Source organism: Rutidosis leptorrhynchoides, chromosome 4 (genome assembly GCF_046630445.1).
Source record: "Rutidosis leptorrhynchoides isolate AG116_Rl617_1_P2 chromosome 4, CSIRO_AGI_Rlap_v1, whole genome shotgun sequence".
NCBI lineage: Eukaryota > Viridiplantae > Streptophyta > Magnoliopsida > Asterales > Asteraceae > Rutidosis > Rutidosis leptorrhynchoides.
Window position 1 is genome coordinate 14,265,114 of NC_092336.1, and position 23,266 is coordinate 14,288,379.

Genomic DNA, 23,266 nt, shown 5'->3' on the forward strand with positions numbered 1-23,266 from the left:
TCAATTCAGCAAAGTTTTCAAGAAGATCTAGCTTCAAAAACCATACTAAAACACCATAAGAAAATCATACAAAAACACTTCAAGAAAACCTTCCAAGAACACCAACTTACTTCCAATCTTTCATCCACTTCCAACACCCTTTTGATTCTAGCTTCTTACTCCTCTTTTACAGCAATCTTATCCAAGGAACTTGAGGTAGAATCTATGTTCATAACCTTATTTGATTCATATATATATAGCTATCTTATTTTGTGGTACAAAAGTTTAACAACAAGAACATAGTTTGAATGTTTTCAAACTTGTTTGCAAACTAAATAGATCCTTCTAACTTAACTTTTAAAATACTTCAAGACCTGTAATATAACTTATGTATATGTTAATTTAACAAGGTAAAACTTGGTTTTTCAAAGTATAAGTATTTTTAGAAAAATGGTCATTAAATGATTTTGTTGTAACAAAAATGTTTAACTTCATATGTTTCACTAAAGTCTCACCTATGCCGTATGATTTTGAATACAAACCAAGGTATTTACAGTTCATAGTCTTAAAGAAGAACTCGATCCAAGAAGATGGCAATTTGAATCAACGAAAACGGACTTGTAACGAAGAAACTATGACCGAAACAAAATTGGTTATCCTAGATCATTTCAACTACGGGATCAATTGGAAAAAAAGATATAAATCACATATTTCTAAGATAACATGATATTTTATATATATGTACTCATAATTCAATTTCATATGGTTCAGGATCACCCGTAAACAACACGAGAAGATTAATCATAAGATCCCATGATTGTACGCAACACGTCATTTGACAACACCGGTACTTTATGTACGCAACACGTCATTTGACAACACCGGTACCATGGGTCAAGATTAATCTCGACCAACACATATACGATGGGGTTTTATGGGAGTTTTATTTATTTCGTTGGGGGTTTATTTATTGCGGGTATATTAAACATCTAAAAATGAACCATTAAAATTGAATTACTAACATCGAAACGCTAACTACGGACTAAGGAATTATTCAAAGTATTAAAAGTATTATAAATATATATACGAGATGTTTGTTTAAAATGAAAATATATTGATATATTATATATGGATAGGTTCGTGATATCAACCGGAAGACCAAGTCAAAAATATATATATCTTCGAGACAACAGTGAGTATATAGTCCCACTTTTAAACTCTAAATATTTCGGGATGAGAATACATGTATTTTATGTTTTACGTTATGGACACAAGTAACTGAAAAATATATTCTACGTTGAGTTGTACCACTGGCATACTTCCCTGTAGCTTGGTAACTGTTATTTACAGCGGTATTGTAAACGCGAATCCTGTTGATAGATCTATCGGGCCTGACAACCCCAACCGGACTGGACGACCAGTATTCAACGGTTGCACAGTACTTCGTTTTGCGACTACACCTTGGTACGGTGTAGTAAGATTTCATATTAAAGGGAATATGCGACGTGATTAAATGTTAAGTATGGTTACCAAGTGCTCAACCACTTAGAATATTTTTATTGAAATGATTATATACGAAATCTTGTGGTCCATTGTTATAACGCTGCTAGCAACAAACCTATATATCTCACCAACTTTATGTTGACGTTTTAAAGCATGTTATTCTCAGGTACGAATTAAGTCTTCCGCTGTGCATTAGCTCATATTAAGGATATTGTTTGGGACCATTTAAGCTATGATACACGGACGTTGCATTCGAGTCATTGAAGTTCATTAAAGACTATTGTTATGCAAATGGCAGATTAGATCATTTGGTTGTTATAAAATGTTAGGCTAATATGTCAACTCTCGATGTAATAATAGATTGCCTTTAAGAAATAAATGCAACGTTTGTAAAATGTATCATATAGAGGTCAAGTACCTCGCGATGTTATCAACTATTGTAATTCGTTTTTAATCTATATGGACGATGTCCGGATGATTGGTTTCGGATCCTTTCAGTTGGTATCAGAGCGTTGGTCTTAGCGAACCAGGCCTTGCATTAGTGTGTCTAACTAGTAGTTGTTAGGATACATTAAGTGAGTCTGGACTTTGACCGTGTCTGCCTGTCAAAAGTTTTGCTTATCAATCCTAGTCGGAAATCATCTGCTTATCATCCTTAGGGAACTGCCTGCTTATCATTCTTAAGTCTAGACACGTCTTACTGCATTTAGTGCATCGATAGTGTATAGACAAAATTCATATCTTAGCGTATCTGTTACTATAGACATTGCCTGACGTATTTCAAAGATTCTCCGTAATTCATGGGATTTTGATATTATATATACATATGTAAATTATGTATTGAAGAGTACCAAACCCAACTCCTATAATCTATTCCAAACCAAAAATTCACTTCTCCAACTATACAAGATGGATTCTTCATCCAGTTCGAATTCCTCCGACTTCGATAGCTACGCCGATATGGATTTCCATTCGAGCTCCGAGAACAGCGTCACCGGAATGGATCAACCAATTTCCCATCATCTATTTTGGATGAATTGGGGATGGGTTCGTAATATACTAAATCTCTGGAGGCAAGAAGAAGGTGATCCATTCCATCCACCAAATTGTCCTCTTAACGATGAACCTGAAGCACTTACCGGTGAACCTATTCGAAACACCATTTTCTCGCTCATTTCTAGAGTATCTCGTCATGATTACATACTATCCCATATTTCGAATCTTGTTCATTCGCTCGTTCCAACCGTCAATCATCCCGGTATAATAGAAGAAGTCAACGAGCTTCGCGCTCGGGTAGTGGCTTTAGAAAATACGGTGCGAAGGTTACAAACACCAGCAGCAGCACCAGCAGCATAATCTATACCACCATCATCAACGCCGACAGTACTCTTGTCACCCCCAAAATCTCAACATCACAATCTGTATCTCGAATATCAACATCACACGACTCAATATCTGTACTTCGAGTATGATCTTCGTTCTATATATCGTTCTACATCGATTATCTTCGCTTTACGTATCGTATGACGATTATGTAATTTCTAAAGTCTTAGAGATTATGTAATCTAGAATTAACGATAAATCAAATGAGTTTATTATCTTATTGACTCATTAAATCTATGATTATCTCTGAAGAAAATATATATGCAAGTATATTTTCATAAAGATAGTAATTAAAAATTCCTTCGTACAAACTAATAATGATGAAAATATTTTAACGGGTGGGTAGTACCCGAGGAATATTTAGAATTCACATTAATAAGTTATATTGTACATTCTTGAATCTGATTCAACGGTCATTTGTTATTTTACTTACAACCATCGATATACGTATCCGTTCACCCCAGAATAACCATTTCCATTTAAATTTCATATTTGAATTTTTTTTTTTTACCTATCCAAATCCAACAAGTGGCATAAAGAAGAAACATTGGACAATTAAAATGAAATAAAATGTTGATTATAACATATGAAACTAAACAATTCTTCAATTTTGCCACTTGATTTCATCCTAAACCTCATTTGTACTTCGACAATTATAATCCTCATTCAAATCTTTTCATGATTCTTGAAAACACCTCGATCGAGAAGTTGAACCAGCCGCACCTCGTTTACGGAAGAAAGATTTATGCATACAGTGATGCACCTGAAAAATTTTTGAAACCGAAGTTATAGTTAAAACGTATCCGCGTCGAATTCCTTATCATTCATTATCAATAACAATCATACGATTCCTTTTCAAGAAGCTAATTTTGTCACAGCTCCACTTCGACTTCTCAGTGAGACTACTCCTATTATAATCTCGATATTTATACTTTGTCCTTTCGACGTTGTTACCGGAGAACCTTTTTCACAACATCATCAGCAGACGTACCAGCAACTCGTTATCTCTTTGGCGAAACCCGCAATCAGTATTTTGAAAATCTCGTAGAAATTCTCCCAGTTATACCGAGAACGACTATCCCTAAGAATTACATTTTTCGAATGTGAAGTTCTGAAAAACATCCTGGACTATGAAGTAGTTCTTGAAATGCTGAAGAAGCAGAAAAAAAAAAAAAAAAAAAAAAAAAAAAAAAAAAAAAAAAAAACTGTAAACGACTTTAACAGTCAAAAGTTTAATGATGAAGTACATTGTATTGGTAAAGCTTAGAAAAAGAGGAGAGTTGGAACTGGAAAACGGATTGAGCAAAGTATGAAGGAGGATGTAGATAAATCACAAGAACTGAATCTGCTTTCAAAGGATTCAAACGATTCAGTGCTTGCTGAAACCATTAGTAAAAAAAAAAAACCTACCCCTTATCCTAAACCTTTCCCGATGATATTCTTCATCATCATCTTATCTTAGATATTATAAGATATCTTCATATCTTTTGTTATACATATCCTCCATATTTCTGGAGATATTCTCACAACTGTTCTTATCCAAAATCATGTATTTCTCCGTAATATCTGCGTTACAATATAAAAGAAACTGTGTTAGTTTCTAAGTTCTAAAACCTTCAAGTTTAAAATAGGAATGTTTTGAAGTAATGTTGGGAACTGATACATGAATTAGTATAATATAATGAAACTTGATCAACTTCATTATATTACAGTAAGTCATGTTAAGTTTTTAATGGAATGTGATGATTCACAGTACCGTCATCATGTGCCATGTTACACGGCTCTTACATTCTATCAAGTCTCCAAACATATTAGAACGTATCACCTTGATAGTTCTATTTTTCCGGAATATTCGAGTAATTTAACGAATCAAGATCGTGCCATTACAATTTCATTCTAAAACCAAAAGCTAGGTTCATTCCAAATTTTATACCTACGAATTCCGAACTATTGATCGCTTGACTCAAGGACGGGAAGAAGAAACGAAGGGACAAAGTCCCAAAATAGAAATTGGGGTATAGATCACAGCAAATAGGAGAGAATATTAACTATGGATGACAATGATTATGGAAAACAGAAGCAGGAGCATCGAAGTATAAGGAAAGATATCAAACCCAACAACCACCCAGAAACTACAAACCGTGTATATCAATACGTATGGCGACGTAAAGACACGGGAGAATTAGAAACATTATAATTCCAAGAAAATCATAAAAGTGAATAGATTCTTCTGGCGGTAGATGGAAGAGAAGAATGAAAGATATAAAAGTTAGAAGTATAACAAAAATCAGAACGGGATGAAGCATTTCAAAGGATACCTTAAAGTAGGAATTAAGGAGAAAGAGTAGAAGATGCGAGTTGTGAAAAATAAGGAAACGAAGGAGTGGATTTATAGTGAAATATCCGACAGAGAAATCGAAACAGATTACCGCATTAAATCAAAGAAGATTCTGATCGCCGAAGAACCAAATCTCATTACGTAAGATTTTCCCTAAATCCCTTAAATCCCGGAAATCAATTCTAAACCACGTCATCGATTAAAAACGATTCCATATTTACTCATTTCACTATTTTATGATAGCTTCACCCGTACGCTTCAAATGATCAAATCGTTTTATCTATATCTCTCAATAATGATAAAACTTCATTATCATCTCATATTCGTCATGAAAACATTCCTATGGTTATTTATGACAACCTCTACCAAATTTCGAGGACGAAATTTCTTTAACGGATGGGTACTGTAACGACCCGGAAATTTCCGACCAAATTTAAACTCTAATCTCTATATGGTTCCGACACGATAAGCAAAAACCGTAAAGTTGACCCGCACCTTTTCAATCTTTCTATACTTATAAGATTAATATTTACATAAATTAAACCTTACCAACATGATAAGCAATCCAAATTGTTGAGACTTATATTTTCGAAAAGAGTTTTACACAACGTTTGACCATCTAGTTTGACCGACGATATCACGAACTATACAATATATGATAATTATACGTTTGTGTATATATATGTATATATACATATTTAACATGATCTAAGAATGTTTTAATATCTCATTTTGTATTAATAACAACAAGTTATAAGTATATTTTGAAACTACTAACTTAAGTTTTCAAAACAATAACAATACGTAACGTTATTTGACATAAATACTTACAACCTATAATGTTTATACATATATCGTATAAGTAATGTATTTAATCACTTTTAAAGACTTAAATACATAAAACCATATAAGTGTATTCACAAAAGATAGCTATATTTGAATCCTCATTCCATTTTTCACAAAATTCTATACGTATACCTAGAGTATTTGTACTCGTATCATACATAGCTTCTATATGTATTTACTAATAGTAAATACATGTCAAATCACCACCTAACCAGCCATTGTACATGCCCTTAGGGCTAGGTAATTGTATTTGGAAGCAATTAGGACTAGATACATAAAATGATTACTTGAAAATTTTGTCCATATACTCCCATTATACACGTTTTTTTTAGTATAAATACATGAGCATTTTTGTTTCATTTTACTTCAATATTTTAGCCAAAACACACACATACTTTGAAGCCTTAAAACCCTTAATCAATTCAGCAAAGTTTTCAAGAAGATCTAGCTTCAAAAACCATACTAAAACACCATAAGAAAATCATACAAAAACACTTCAAGAAAACCTTCCAAGAACACCAACTTACTTCCAATCTTTCATCCACTTCCAACACCCTTTTGATTCTAGCTTCTTACTCCTCTTTTACAGCAATCTTATCCAAGGAACTTGAGGTAGAATCTATGTTCATAACCTTATTTGATTCATATATATATAGCTATCTTATTTTGTGGTACAAAAGTTTAACAACAAGAACATAGTTTGAATGTTTTCAAACTTGTTTGCAAACTAAATAGATCCTTCTAACTTAACTTTTAAAATACTTCAAGACCTGTAATATAACTTATGTATATGTTAATTTAACAAGGTAAAACTTGGTTTTTCAAAGTATAAGTATTTTTAGAAAAATGGTCATTAAATGATTTTGTTGTAACAAAAATGTTTAACTTCATATGTTTCACTAAAGTCTCACCTATGCCGTATGATTTTGAATACAAACCAAGGTATTTACAGTTCATAGTCTTAAAGAAGAACTCGATCCAAGAAGATGGCAATTTGAATCAACGAAAACGGACTTGTAACGAAGAAACTATGACCGAAACAAAATTGGTTATCCTAGATCATTTCAACTACGGGATCAATTGGAAAAAAAGATATAAATCACATATTTCTAAGATAACATGATATTTTATATATATGTACTCATAATTCAATTTCATATGGTTCAGGATCACCCGTAAACAACACGAGAAGATTAATCATAAGATCCCATGATTGTACGCAACACGTCATTTGACAACACCGGTACTTTATGTACGCAACACGTCATTTGACAACACCGGTACCATGGGTCAAGATTAATCTCGACCAACACATATACGATGGGGTTTTATGGGAGTTTTATTTATTTCGTTGGGGGTTTATTTATTGCGGGTATATTAAACATCTAAAAATGAACCATTAAAATTGAATTACTAACATCGAAACGCTAACTACGGACTAAGGAATTATTCAAAGTATTAAAAGTATTATAAATATATATACGAGATGTTTGTTTAAAATGAAAATATATTGATATATTATATATGGATAGGTTCGTGATATCAACCGGAAGACCAAGTCAAAAATATATATATCTTCGAGACAACAGTGAGTATATAGTCCCACTTTTAAACTCTAAATATTTCGGGATGAGAATACATGTATTTTATGTTTTACGTTATGGACACAAGTAACTGAAAAATATATTCTACGTTGAGTTGTACCACTGGCATACTTCCCTGTAGCTTGGTAACTGTTATTTACAGCGGTATTGTAAACGCGAATCCTGTTGATAGATCTATCGGGCCTGACAACCCCAACCGGACTGGACGACCAGTATTCAACGGTTGCACAGTACTTCGTTTTGCGACTACACCTTGGTACGGTGTAGTAAGATTTCATATTAAAGGGAATATGCGACGTGATTAAATGTTAAGTATGGTTACCAAGTGCTCAACCACTTAGAATATTTTTATTGAAATGATTATATACGAAATCTTGTGGTCCATTGTTATAACGCTGCTAGCAACAAACCTATATATCTCACCAACTTTATGTTGACGTTTTAAAGCATGTTATTCTCAGGTACGAATTAAGTCTTCCGCTGTGCATTAGCTCATATTAAGGATATTGTTTGGGACCATTTAAGCTATGATACACGGACGTTGCATTCGAGTCATTGAAGTTCATTAAAGACTATTGTTATGCAAATGGCAGATTAGATCATTTGGTTGTTATAAAATGTTAGGCTAATATGTCAACTCTCGATGTAATAATAGATTGCCTTTAAGAAATAAATGCAACGTTTGTAAAATGTATCATATAGAGGTCAAGTACCTCGCGATGTTATCAACTATTGTAATTCGTTTTTAATCTATATGGACGATGTCCGGATGATTGGTTTCGGATCCTTTCAATAATGGTATCTCATGGATCAAGTTTCTAAGCCATTCTGCTTCTTTACCAGCAGCAGCTAAAGCAACAAAATCAGATTCCATCGTTGAGTTGGTAATACATGTCTGCTTCTTAGAAGCCCATGAAATAGCACCTCCCCCAAGCAAGAACACCCAACCACTCGTTGAAGAATGATCTTCAATATTGGTTATCCAACTCGCATCAGAATATCCTTCTATTACCGAAGGAAACCCATTATAAGATAAACTATAGTCCATAGTTTTCTTCAAGTACTTCAGTACCCGCCTAATTGCTTGCCAGTGATGAGTACTAGGATTACTAGTATATCTACTCAGTTTTCCCACAGCAAAAGCAATATCCGGCCTTGTACAAGTCATGGCGTACATCAAACAGCCAATCACCTGAGAATACTCAAGTTGTGATACAGCTTCACCTTGATTAGGCATAAGCTTCTCACTTGGATCAACAGGGGTACTCACAGGATTACATTCCAAGCAATTGAACTTTTTCAACACCTTCTCAATATAATGAGATTGACAAATCGAAATTCCTTTGCTTTCACGTTTGATCCTAATGCCAAGGATAACGTCAGCCTTCCCCATATCTTTCATGGAGAATTTTGATGACAAAAATTCTTTTGTTAAATCAACCTGACTTTGGTCAGTCCCAAAGATTAACATGTCATCAACATATAGACAAATTATAACTCCTTTACCAGAATCATCAAATTTACTATATACACATTTATCTGCTTGGTTTAATTTAAAACCACTAGATAAAATCACTTCATCAAACTTTTGATGCCATTGCTTAGGTGCTTGTTTCAAACCATATAAGGATTTCACAAGTTTGCACACCTTGCCTTCATTTCCTGGCATGACAAAGCCCTGAGGTTGGTTCATATAAACCTCCTCATCCAATTCACCATTCAAGAATGCTGTCTTCACATCCATCTGGTGAATAACTAGATTGTGAATCGTAGCCAAAGCAATCAGCAGTCTAATGGTAGTGATACGTGCCACGGGAGCATAAGTATCAAAATAGTCAATTCCAGACTTTTGTCTAAAGCCTTGAATGACTAACCTTGCCTTGAACTTTTCAATAGTTCCATCCACCTTCATCTTCTTTTTGAAAATCCATTTGCAACCCAATGGTTTGCAACCAGGAGGTAGATCAGCTAACACCCAAGTGTTATTGCCCATGATAGAATCTATCTCATCATTAATTGCCTCTTTCCAGAATGCAACATCCTGAGACCTCATTGCTTCATCATATGTTTTAGGATCATCATCAACATTGAAACAATACGAATATTGGGTAGAAACATCATCCCTAGAACCTTCAACTAAGTATAGTTGAAAATCTGGTCCAAATGATTTAGGTTTCCTTTTTCTTTTGCTTTTTCGAAGCTCAAGTGACTGATCAACAGCCTTTTCAGAGACTTCATCATTACAATCCTTATTGATTCCATTGTTACTTGGAATCATATCCTTTGGTCTAGGTATAGATGAAAATCGATTTTCATCAAAGATTGCATCCCTTGAATCAATCACAGAATTGATTGAGACAAACTCATTAGGCTCTATTACATAGAACCTATATGCCTTGGAATGTTCAACATATCCAACAAATATGCAATCTATACCTCTTTCACCTAAACTTTTCTTCTTGGGATCAGGTAGTCTTACAACCGCCCTACAGCCCCATACCCGAAGATAATTCAAGTTAGGTTTCCTTTTATTCCAAAGTTCATAAGGTGTAATCTTGTTTCTTTTGTTAGGAACTCTATTAAGCAAATAACAAGCTGTTAACATAGCTTCCCCCCAAAATCCTTCACTTAAACCCGAATAGGATAACATGGAATTAACCATTTCCTTAAGGACCCTATTCTTCCTTTCAGATATACCATTTTGTTGTGGAGTATAAGGAGCTGTGGTCTCATGGATAATACCAACGGATTGGAAATACGATTGGTCAATGTATTCACCTCCCCTATCTATTCTAAGTCTTTTAATCAAAGCCTTTTGTTGTAATTCTACTTCAGTTTTAAATATTTTAAATTTATCTAATGCTTCATCCTTAGTATGTAACAAATAAACATAGCAAAATCTAGAAGCATCGTCAATAAAAGTCACAAAATATTTCTTGTTCCCTAAAGTAGGAGTAGCATGCAAATCACATAAATCACTATGTATTAATTCCAAAATTTCAGTATCACGATGTACATTTTGAAATGGTTTCTTAGTGATCTTTGTTAACATACACGTTTTACACTTTTCATTGTTCATGTCAAAAACCGGTATTAATCCATCTTTAGACATATCTTGCATTCTTTTAAAGTGTATATGTCCTAGTCTAGCATGCCAAAGTGTAGAATTATTTATGCTAGAAGTAGATATAAAAGCAAAATTAACATTCAAGTGATTAATGTTAAGTCTAAACATTCTATTGCATAAATAACCAAAACCAACAAACATACCATGTTTTGACAAAACAAACTTATCAGATTCAATCACTTGTTTATAACCACAACAATTTAACACACTACTGGAAACTAAATTTTTTCTTATTTGTGGTACATGCAAAACATCAAACAAACAAATAGTTTTTCCAGAACTAAAACACAAATCCACACTTCCACGTCCATGAACAGAGGCTGTTGACTCATTTTCCATATGAAGAATTGATCCATCAGTCACGGACTCGTAAGTCTTGAACCAAAATCTATCCTTGCATACATGGGTGGTGGCTCCCGAGTCAACCCACCACGCGACATCATCATCCTGCACAAAATAAGCCTCAGATATATATGAAACATAATAATTCTCATTTGAATTATTAAATATATTCTGACCTTTTGAGTTGTGGTTGTTTAAACCATTTCCCGAACCGCTTGTGCTAGATCCTTTGGCATTATTATTACCAAAAATAACCTTGCAATCCTTTTTTATGTGTCCAGTTTTACCACACTTCCAACAAGTCAATTTAGACTTCTTGTTCGGATTAGCCTTGTTATAACCTTGATGTTTACGTTTGCCCTTTTTGTCATTATTACTAGTGAACTTTTTATGTTCCACCATATTGACAACAGACGTACCAGCAACTTCGTTGCTCTTTGGCTTGTCATTATCCTGCAACCTGAGGGATTCCTCAATACGCAGATGACTACCCAACTCAACAAGAGTTAACTCCTCCTTCTTATGTTTCAAAGAATGTTTAAATTCTTTCCAAGATGGAGGTAGTTTATCAATTATGCTTGAGACTTGAATAGACTCATCCATGTTCATCTTATGTTGTGTGAATTGACCAAGTATACGAATGAGCTCATTGTATTGTTCCAAGACCGGTCTAGAATCGACCATCTTGTAATTATTAAAATTACTAACAAGAAACTTTTTACTAGAAGCATCCTCAGACATATACTTGGTTTCTAAACAGTCCCATAGTTCTTTAGAAGATTCAACATTTAGGTAAATATCAAAAAGGGAATCAGCCATACCATTGAGGATTAAACCTCTAGCGATGTAGTCATCGTTCTCCCACTTGCACCTTTTCCGAATTTGTTCAATAGTGGCATCATCACCATGATCTTCAGGAATTGGTGTGCTGAGTACGTACACCACACTCATGCTGCTCAGAAAGAAGTGCATCTTCTTTTGCCATCTCCTAAAATCAATTCCCTCAAACTTATCAAGTTTGGAGAAATTCGCCGTCATGTGTTTCATCGTAGCCGCCATCGATTATAACGAATAATTACTTTCGATTGTTGGAGGTTTTATTGAAATTTCGTGTAAGGTAAAATAATCGATAGCCGGATAAATCACTGAATCGTGGTATCACTTTCCGAAAGTAATTATTCGACCCTTATTGCCTGGGTTACACGAATATCACTTTGGGATAAGACAGAGATTAGTTCTTGTTATTGGCAGTAAACAAGAACTCTTTTGCATAACAGTATTAAGGTGTTTTTCGTATATCTTATTCTCATAAATGATAGTCCTTATTTATAGGCACCCAAAAATAAGTATTATTCCACGATGGAGATGTTTCACTAACTAATTTCGTTTTCAAATCTAAAACAAATCCTTTACATAAAGTTGTTTGTTTTATTTCCAACAACCAAATCAAGGAAATCGTTTTCAAATCTAAACAAATCCTTTACATAAAGTTGTTTGTTTTATTTCCAACAACCAAATCAAGGAAATCGTTTTCAAATCTAAAACAAATCCTTTACATAAAGTTGTTTGTTTTATTTCCAACAACCAAATCTAGGAAATCGTTTTCAAATCTAAAACAAATCCTTTACATAAAGTTATTTGTTTTATTTCCAACAACCAAATCAAGGAAATCGTTTTCAAATCTAAAACAAATCCTTTACATAAAGTTGTTTGTTTTATTTTCAACAACCAAATCAAGGAAATCGTTTTCAAATCTAAAACAAATCCTTTACATAAAGTTGTTTGTTTTATTTCCAACAACCAAATCTAGGAAATCGTTTTCAAATCTAAAACAAATCCTTTACATAAAGTTGTTTGTTTTATTTTCACGATGGAGATGTTTCACCTAGTGCAGGAATAATACTTCCGTAATCACTCAAATTTGTGATAATGGAAAACCACTTTCGGGTCCGGGCAATCTATCACTTAATGGGTGTACACTCCGTACCTCCTAACCCGTTTACAAGTGTAGATTAAATCCCTCAATTACACTAAATTTCCAACATGGTTTATGAATTGTTACCTCGTTCTGAATAACAATATTTGTTTGATAATCATTGTAATGAACGCTCTAATTGTTATAACATGCGAATATCTTATATTTATCCCTCCTAAACTCATAAAATACATACTTTCCTAAAATACAATTTTTCAATGCATAATATACAAAGTAATTTTAAAGCATATTTGAGGCTATATGTAATTTAAAAGTTTATGAGAGAAAAATATGAAATATAATTATTTCATAATGATTCTGGATATAATTTAGTAATGAAGAAAACGAATGTGCTAACTTTGAATAGGTCAGCATAGATTTTGGTTGCATTCGGCACTAGTTGTCTTCAGATGCTAGTGTTGAATGTTAAGCGATTAAACATCCATTGGATCATTCCATTAGGCAATCAAACACAACCTAAATCTTAACAGGATATCTACCAGTAATAACCTTAGAAACCAAGGAGTTGCAATTATATGGATATGTGTCCTTATTGCCTTACTGATTCTGAACGTAGAGACCACGTGTTTACAAAATGCAGATTCGTTGCCCCATTTTCGAGGAGTTTCTACGGTTCGTGGGATATTAAGAATATGCAAATGGTTGAAGTCTCGAATTCAATAAGCCAACAAGTGCAGAAAACATTAATATGGGATCGTATGTGGTTAACCAAGCAAGCTTAGCAGTCACACATGTTCTATTATAAAACATAAGGATGTGGGTGTTCTATTATAGATGATATGGAAGTGGAGAAAAACATTGATGCACAGAGACGTAAGATCGTAGAAGTGCAATCCTCAAAACCTTGAACGTTTCACGCATGTTTAGGCAAACATAATCTGTGTGAGAAATAAAAGAACTTACATTGCAAACCTCCCACATAAACCAAAGTTTACAAAAGACTCTTAAAAGAGGAAAAGAGTAAAGATAAAAACTGATTACCATATACACCTCCTTAGACCTGCTATAACAGATATACGACTAAAATTAGACAAAACGATAACACATGCAACTCTGATATAGCCGATCGCAATATTCGTAGCCTCCTACTGAGTCCATTTGTGGCCCATACTTTTCATTTTCTCCAACTGCAACTCTGTTAGCTTTTCCTTCAACTTGTTAATCGTCACTTCAGCGTCCTGCGCACAAGTTAATATTCAACCATAAGCATCAAACACTTCAAAAGATAAAAGAATTAAGTACCAGAACGAATAAATGAATAAACGAACAAACCTTCAACTTTTTCCTTAGAGCTTCTTCCTCATTATCTCTACGCCCTCTCTCCTCTTGAAATATAGCGATTATACTATCCTGCTCTTTGTTTAGAACCTCGCATTTTTGTCTTTCCTCTTCCAGCTGAAAATACAAATATAATGATATAATCAGATGAAAAGACAATCTAGATTTCAGATATGGCAAGTTAGACCCATTTACTCATGGAATGAGTTGATTACAGGTTATATTTTATCAATGAATTAAATAGGTATGACTATGAAACTTACATAAAAAAAAAAAAAAAAAAAAAAAAAAAAAAAAAAAAAAATAGAAGTCAAACCAAATAGCTGTGTCTACTCAAAACATGTGATCGCATTTAACAGGTTGACTATAAGAAAATGATATAGTTGGAAAATAGTGTTGCAGGTCACCCTACCCATTTCGACCCAAACCAAAATTAACACATACTCACCTTTACCCCTACCTATCTAACCTACCCAAATCACCACCACATTTGGTTAAATTGAGGATGACGAAGAGAACATAACAACCAAAAAGACAGTTCATGCACATCTATTTCCTATTATAAAATCGATCACATTGACAAGAAAAGAAGAAATATAATCACCTGCAACTCAAGTTCTTTGCACCGATTTTTTTCAGAATCTAAGTCGTGCTGTAAATCACCTAGTATCTCTTCTTCTCTCTTTTTCAACCTATGAGAAACAACATTCATTTATACGTGCAAACAGATATTGATGTAAATATATAGAAAAGAAAAAAATTACACACCTTTCCTTCAGCTCACGGTTCTCTTCCGTCAACGCCTCTAAACTTTTATTATTAGAACTTGAAGAACCGTTTACATTACCATTAACACCAGATGACTGCCACCAGTTTACAGGTTTTAGAATGGTGAGTGCATACAAAAACAATAATAAAAAGTTTGATACAACTAAAAATTTCAAAGTTGTAAGCAACAAACTGTTCAAAAATATTGGAAGTTACCTTAAAGTAAGAGGGTGTGACAACTTGCATGTCCTTAGCGTTTGGAGCAACAGATGGCTCTGGTCCTTGATTCCTGACCTCTACAGCTGACATCGAACGGGTTTTAAGGGTGAATGGTTCTTTCTGAGAACTGTTTCCATTTGCTGCACGTCGTGTAGTCATGAGGGTTTGTAAATCATCATCAACGTCGTTTTCATTCAGATGTGATGTAGACTCGGAAGAGCTAGCACCTACACCATTTTGATGTTTACGTGAAGGAATTTTGTCTGATTGTGGAGTTGGTATCTTCCGTTCTGATGTAACGTTGTTCCTTCTAGAAGGCGTTTCACGTATGTGTTCATCAAAAGTATCTACAACCAAAGGAAAAAAAAAATGTAAGACCTGTAAATGGATGGTTACATAAAAACATTAGGCCAGTGTACATCTGAGTAAAATACTCTACCTCCTCGGGTAGCCTAAACTATAAAACCTTAGCCGTTTAATGTTTTTTTAATGTAAATCATTTAACAAACTAAAAACCAGGACTTAACCTGAGCTGGAGTACTGGACAATTCATAACCAAATGAGTTGTAAATGCTTACCTCTTGATGAACAATTAACAAAACATGAAATTCATAAAGATTGGTAATACAAGTTGCAAGAAAGCTAAATCAAGGCAACGTAAATTCATTCACAAACTAGGAGTAAAAGATCAATTTTGCTTATGTGAAGGTAACCAAACTTGTACGGATTAAATTAATCTAACCTTTTCGTGCAGAAAAATGAAATGAACAATAGAATTAGATTCAATGATTTGCCTAATATAACCTCCCAAGGCAATTTTATTTTTTTCTAATGTTTCAGCCATAGAGAAAAGGTTGAATGTATGGTTGAGCAACTATCTCCACACACACAAAAGTAAAGCAGATTAAAAGCAACAAATACCTCTATCATCCACAATTTTGTTGCGTCGAGGAGCATAGCCAATTTTGTCACAATTTTCACTCCTGAATCAAGATGTGATTATGTTTCTCACATAAAAGCATAAAAAAACATGTGGGCATCAAAAAAAAAAAAAAAAAAAAAAAAAAAACATGTGGGCATCAAAAATGTATACCAATATTTCTTCTGCGTTTGAATAAGCTTTGTTTCAAGTCTCTGAAGCACATTGGTGCGCTCAAACCCTTGTTTGTCATGTGCTGGTTCAACAAAGTTAGCTTCTAATACACCTACAAACAACAACAAAGAAACAAATATGGTAATTTTACAAAATAAAAAAATAAATAAATAAAAATTAACACATAAATACTAACCTATGACCCCGCGACCATCACTTCCTGCAGCATTCCAGAGTCTCCAAAATGGCTGTATAGTAAATGCAATGCAATAAGGAAATACAGAAAAATAAATAAGAAGAAAAAAAACAATTGCAGAGTCCTTTATATAATCAAAACCTTAATGAGTCTGTTTTTATGATAAACATTGAACCCTTGTACATCTATATGTGATCGTGCATCCTTCACAAACCCAACAGTAACTGTAGCAGACATCTGTTGAATGAAAAAGGTAGTACTCAACATAAGTAACTTGAACAAACAAAAGAAACCACTTTTAGAGGTGGCAGAATGGTTGGGTTTACAGGTCAAAATGGATTCAATTAAAAGAAAAATCAAGGGTTGCCCCAGACCACTAATTGTCAAAAAAGTGTATAGCTAATAGTGCGTAATACATTATTACAAATTCTATATTATTTTACTTGAAATATTACATCAGACCTGTTCAAACCATTTGGCTTGAGTCTGTTTTAGCTAATTTGACCCGTATTTATAAATCCAAGTGCCACCTCTGAAATTCTATTAAACAAATTTTGGTTGCACGGAGCATAATTTACATTTGAATCCGGAAGGAGCCCTTCTAAATTAGGCTGTGGTTTATATGTGACCTCAGTTGTCAACATCATATCGTTTATTATGTTATGATGCTCCACATCCTTCCCACGAAGAATCATCCGGAAGTTATAAGGAACTCTTAAATAGAGAATCGATGCATAACTCTGACAAAGTTTAGAAACAGCATATTAAACCATGATTGATCAATGTAACCATAAATATAATATTTGTTAGAAATTTAATGCAAAAGATTTACCCTGAGTGAATGACGATACGTTAAGAAGTGTCTAGAGTTGGGATATTTTTGTGCCATCTCTATATTTTTTTCATCTCGATTAACACCTCGAATTTGGATATCCTGTAAGACAAAAAAGAGTGTCACTTAAGCTCGGTTAAATAATTTCATGTATGACCCTTCAAAAAGATGCATTGATTTCAAGGCTGACATAGACAAACATGTTTATCTGTGTCAAAATCAAGCTCCAACTGTCCTTGATCGTCCTCCCATAGATTGTAAATGATTATTCGTGTACCCTGATCCTTCATATGATCAAACTACAACATAGAACAAAGAAAATATATCAATGCCATATTAACTATACAAAGATGTGAAGTATTGAAACTTACAAGACGTGGCAATTTTGGCCCACTAATTAACCAACGGTTATGTAATACTAACCAATCAAGTGTGCATGCTTTATCTATAAACCATTGAGTTACAAAAAGAAGCATGTTACCTGTCTCAAGAGTTCTGTTTCACTAGAAAATGGAGACCATTGTACTAATGCCTCAAGATTGGTGTTCCAATCATTGGCTGATACACGTGCCATCTTCTTCCATTCTTGCGCACTTTTTTCATAATCCAGCTTTTATATAATCCAGCAACCATAGATAAATAAATAAATAAATAAGCCATCATAAGGTACTCTCTATGTGAAGACGCATAAACAAATACATTCAAAACTACATTGCAGCTTATCTAGTAGATATAACAAGCGACTAAATTACCATGGGAACAACTATATCTTCCTTCCCTGTGCTCCGCAAAAATGTGTAAGACAATAAACCAATGCTCTGTGTAGACCTTCAAGGGAATAACAAATTAAATGTTATATTTTTAGTGTTTTTGTAAAATTCAAATATCACTAAACACCTACTAAAACAAAACCACTATTACTGTAAGGTCTTGATATAAAAGTTAGATTCAAAATATAGATCACAAACCTTTTTCCATATTTCCCGGAGCAGCGAGAGAAGACAACAACATCAGCTCCAAGCCTCATGGTACTTGTTTTGAAACCATTTCCATCTATTAAAAATAACGTATATGATTAAATATACAGGTAGGCAAATTTTGACCCATTCGAATTGACCAGTTCCCATTTTGACTACTGTCAATTTAAACCACTTATAAGAGCGACGACTCACCCCTGACCCGCCCATTACACACCTATGTCTGAAGTGAGACTTGAACCACAGCCTCTTGGTTGATTATCCACCATGATACTGTTAAGGGTTATGCCTGTTGGTTTAATTTACCCTTTTGACCAGCTGACCAGTTACATATACAATATAACCCGAATTGACCCATTCAAAGTTAATGTGTAATACTGTAACCTCTTATACATGAGATACAGTTGATCAGTGCGGTATAAATTACAGAGGCCACTTACATTGTCCAATTGTATCCTTGACCTTGCTTTTCAGAGAATAACCAAGAGACATGCAATGTCGCATTTTATCTGGGTCCATCCCACCACCATTATCTACAAAACAAAGTGAGTAAGAATAGTTAACACAGACTAACGTAAAAACTCAATCATATTATAATATACAGATTTGTAAAACGGAAAGGCACAGCCAAGGAATCATAGTTCATGCAGCAGATAGACATAGATGCGTGAAGGATCCTACAGCAGATAAGTGAGCAACACTCACCCTCAATCAGTAACATTCTGTCTTCAGTTTTCTTGTTTTCGAGCATATCAACTTTTACATATGTGGCGCCATTACCAACCTAATCATATATGAAAATGGTACAGAAAGATGTTTGTAAGTCAATAAGTGGAACAATCAATAGTGTGATATCATACATTAAAGCATAGGGAAGTACCTCGTCTAGCGAATTGTCCAAAAGTTCAGCAAAGGCTGCATGAATATATATATATATATATATATATATATATATATATATATATATATATATATATATATATATATATATATATATATATATATATATAAGGTAAATTAATAAGTATACAAAAATAAGTGACTTTAACTGAATGGGAAGATAAACAAACTATAGACAGATAACCAACACAGGAACATCTAACTAGAGAGAGATGTAAAGTAACATTACCACCAAGAACCCATTTATGACTAGTCGCGTTGGAATGCAGAAACCTTGGATGAACCCTCAAATGATCCATACCACCTACACATATGAAATATATATATATATTAAAACAATGTGATTAAAATCCAGAAGTTAATTTGCCAACCTTACGTCTTTAGTTACCATTACGGTACAGATTTAACTCTACATTAAAAGACAACAAACAATTATAGGCGTCATTCACACCAGCTTTCACACTGACAATGGAAGTAAATATCAAAACTGAAGATGCGCACATTAGCTTGCAAAATACAGGTCATTGCATGCAACTCAAAATTCAGGGTACTGAAAAACAAATATATCGAGCCACTTTTAGTGACACATAAGTAGTATGAGAAATTAGACAAACGGGACTAAATGAATAGAACCATTGACCACCTAGTTGAACTGTAAATAAAAAGATAACAAGTGCTCAGTGATTTTGATACCTACTGTGTAATTGGTTAGGCTGGAATAAAAAAGAAATATATGCTAGAATGAAACAGAAATATATGCAAATCGATTAAGAGGTCAAGTTTTGATGTATGTAATATAGTTTTTTTAGATTGTCAATGAGAATTACAGATTTTGTACTAAACTATCGTGTACTTATTAAGTGTTTCATTGATATGGTAAGCCATTAGAAATTGGTAGAATTCCCCTTTCCCCTTAGACATTATATCAAAATTGATAAAAGAAAAAAGTTCAAATAAAGAGAAAGCAAATAACCCTTATGAAAAAAAATTTGGAAACTTATTTAACCAATTAGTTAACAACAAAGTAATGCATGAAGTCCCTAAACAGCTGATTAAAAGGATTTAAACACCTCACTGATACAATGTACTGTATTACTCCGTGTTGGCTTAACTAACTTTTTGGATGATAAACCTTTAGAAATTTGACAAGGCTAAAAGTTAAACTTGTTCTTTCCTCTCTACATCTTAAATTTGACAAAGAAAAAGAATATGCTAATATCTTAACTCAAACTGAAAAAGGAAGTAAATAAAGTAATTATTCCATATTAGTAAAAAACTTTTAATACAAAATCATTAGTGAGATCCAAAATATAACACATTCATAACTGAAGCCATATACTTCCAATTACACCAACAATACAAATATGGAGTACAGGATTACATAATGTATCCCTTAAGTAGATAATTTACTAACGCAGACTTTATTAAACCCTAATATTTCCAAGTTAACTAACACGTATTCAGTTTAAGTCAACACGGTCATTATTATTAACAAAACCCTAATCACATTCAATCAAACAATTCACTAACCTGCTGACGTATTCCACTGATTACCAGAAGCCAATCCATCAAAATCATCAGCCTTCCAAAACTGTTTGCAAACTCTACTACTTTTGGCATTACGCGGTGTTAAATCGTTGTTCGGTAAAGGATCCAGAAACCCTTCCGGAAGAACGACACCGTTACCACGTTTATTCCTCTTATTACTGTCGTTATTAACTTCATTTGGAACCCTAGACCTCTTTCCGTTACGATTTCCGTCACCGGAAGACGATACATCGTCACCAGAATCGGAGTCGGAAGCAGAATCCTCGAGATCGATCACCGGGATTTCGGAAGCATTTTTGTATTTACTTGTAGTAGTGCTGTTCACTTCAACGTATTCTTCCTTAACTTTAATTTCGGCCATGGCGGCGATACGGCGGTGATGGCGATTCACCTAAAAAGAAAATCAAAATATACAGTAAAATAAAATAAAATATAAAATATGAATATCAATGGAAATTAATTAGTTGACTGAACAAACTTTTTTACGCTCAAGGGGAGAAGGAAGAAAGAAAGAAGAAAGGGAAAAATGTGTTGATTTTGGATTTGTACATGTGCATATGTGATAGGAACGCTTTATAATATGATTTTGGATGTAACTTGTTAGAATTTAAAAAAGAATTATTCACGAGACTCATTAACCTGTGTTCGCCGTTGGTGATTTCAAGTTTTTTGGATTCGCGAAAAAGGAAAAGCGGACAACAGTAATAATTCAGAAATTTCAATTAAATTTAAACTTTTAAATATAATTAGTTTTTTTACTTAACAAAAGTATATTATTAGAATATATTTTACTTATGAATATAAAGCATTTTAAAAGAAAACTACACTTATTTCTTGAAATATATAAAGATTTAAATAAATAATTTTTTTATTTTTTTATTACGTATACTTTTACTTTACTTTAACTTTACTTTAACTTTAATAATTCACTTTAATAATTTACTTTAATAATTCATACTTTAATAATTCATACTTTAATAATTCACTTTAATAATTCATACTTTAATAATTCACTTTAATAATTCATACTTTAATAATTCACTTTAATAATTCAGAAATCTATTACAAGTAGAATTCAATAGGTTTTATTATTTTCATAAAAACTTAAAAATATTTTTATCTAAACTCTCTCAATCGATTTACATATATATATATATATACTCCGTATTATTTCAAGATATTATTAGTATACATAAAATACTACGACGGGGATATGCTCGGGTTCAAAACGAGTTTTCAAACGGGTTAAAGCTAAGGAATTTATGGGTTATATCTAAGGAGGTTATGGGTAATGTTCGGGGGTATTCAATTGTATCACATTCCTTCTTTAAAGTTGAGTTATCTATTTAGTTGTTGTGCAACACCTTAGTTTAAAATTGAGTTTTCAATTTAGTTGTACCACACTTTCGCTTTAAAGTTAAGTTGTCTATTCGTTTGTATTACACTTTCGTTTTGAAGTTGAGTTTTCTATTCAATTCTACCCAACTTTCGCTTTAAAGTTGAGTTTTCTATTTGGTGGTCCAAACACTTTCACTTTGTGGTTGAGTTGTCTAATCAATTTTATCACATTTTCACTTTGTGGTTGAGTTGCTTATTGAGTTTCATCAAACTTTCGCTTTAGAGAAGCAGTCTATTGAGTTTTATCACATTTTTTGGTTTATATTGAGTCGTCTAGTCAATTGTACCACACTTTCGTTTCAAAGTTGAGTTGTCGATTCAATTTTCTCACATTTTTGTTTCAAAGTTGAGTTGTCGATTCAGTTGTACCGCACGTTCTCTTTAAAGTTGAGTTGTCTATTTACGTGTACCACATTTTCGATTTAAAAGCTGAGTTGTCTATTCAGTTGTACCATGTTTTCTCTTAAAAGTAGAGTTGTGTATTTTAGTAGGACCGCACTTTCACATTAAAATTGAGTTGTCTATCCAGATACCACACTTTCGCTTTAAAGTTGAGTTGTCTATTCAGTTTTACCACATTTTTTGCTTTAAAAATTCAGTTGTTTATTTAGTTTTACAACACTTTCACTTTATAATTAGTTGCCTATTCAATTATACTACACTTTCGCTTTAAAGTTGAGACGTGTATTCATTTGTGCAATACTTTCGCTTTAAAATTGAGTTGTCTATTCAGTTGTACTACACTTTCACTTTAAAGTTGAGTTGTCTATTCACTTGTACCACACTTTTGCTCTAAAGTTGAGTTGTCTATTCAGTTGTATCACACTTTCACTTTAAAGTTTAGTTGCCAATTGATGAACCCAGGGAGGTCACTTTTTGTATTATTTCACAGCCGGTCGTCGATACTAACGGCGGGAGTGAGCCTGAGTGTTATATTAC

The 23,266-nt window shown here is 33.3% G+C and overlaps 1 protein-coding gene across 1 annotated transcript; it reads right to left on the reverse strand.

The window, feature by feature from the left end:
• Nucleotides 1-13,929: 13,929 nt before the first annotated feature.
• On the reverse strand, nucleotides 13,930-21,512 carry LOC139904485 (protein MICRORCHIDIA 7-like). Its single transcript, XM_071886408.1, has 21 exons — nucleotides 21,408-21,512; nucleotides 20,912-21,320; nucleotides 19,611-19,685; nucleotides 19,362-19,396; nucleotides 19,187-19,265; nucleotides 18,922-19,014; nucleotides 18,473-18,557; nucleotides 18,257-18,332; nucleotides 17,986-18,114; nucleotides 17,705-17,803; nucleotides 17,505-17,606; nucleotides 17,251-17,412; nucleotides 16,814-16,909; nucleotides 16,673-16,724; nucleotides 16,477-16,588; nucleotides 16,305-16,366; nucleotides 15,381-15,730; nucleotides 15,165-15,259; nucleotides 15,001-15,088; nucleotides 14,391-14,513; nucleotides 13,930-14,296 (listed from the first exon to the last, which is right to left on the reverse strand). Exons 2-21 carry the CDS (start codon nucleotides 21,288-21,290, stop codon nucleotides 14,204-14,206), a joined length of 2,385 nt encoding a protein of 794 aa, XP_071742509.1. The 5' UTR covers nucleotides 21,291-21,320; nucleotides 21,408-21,512; the 3' UTR covers nucleotides 13,930-14,203.
• Nucleotides 21,513-23,266: the final 1,754 nt, after the last annotated feature.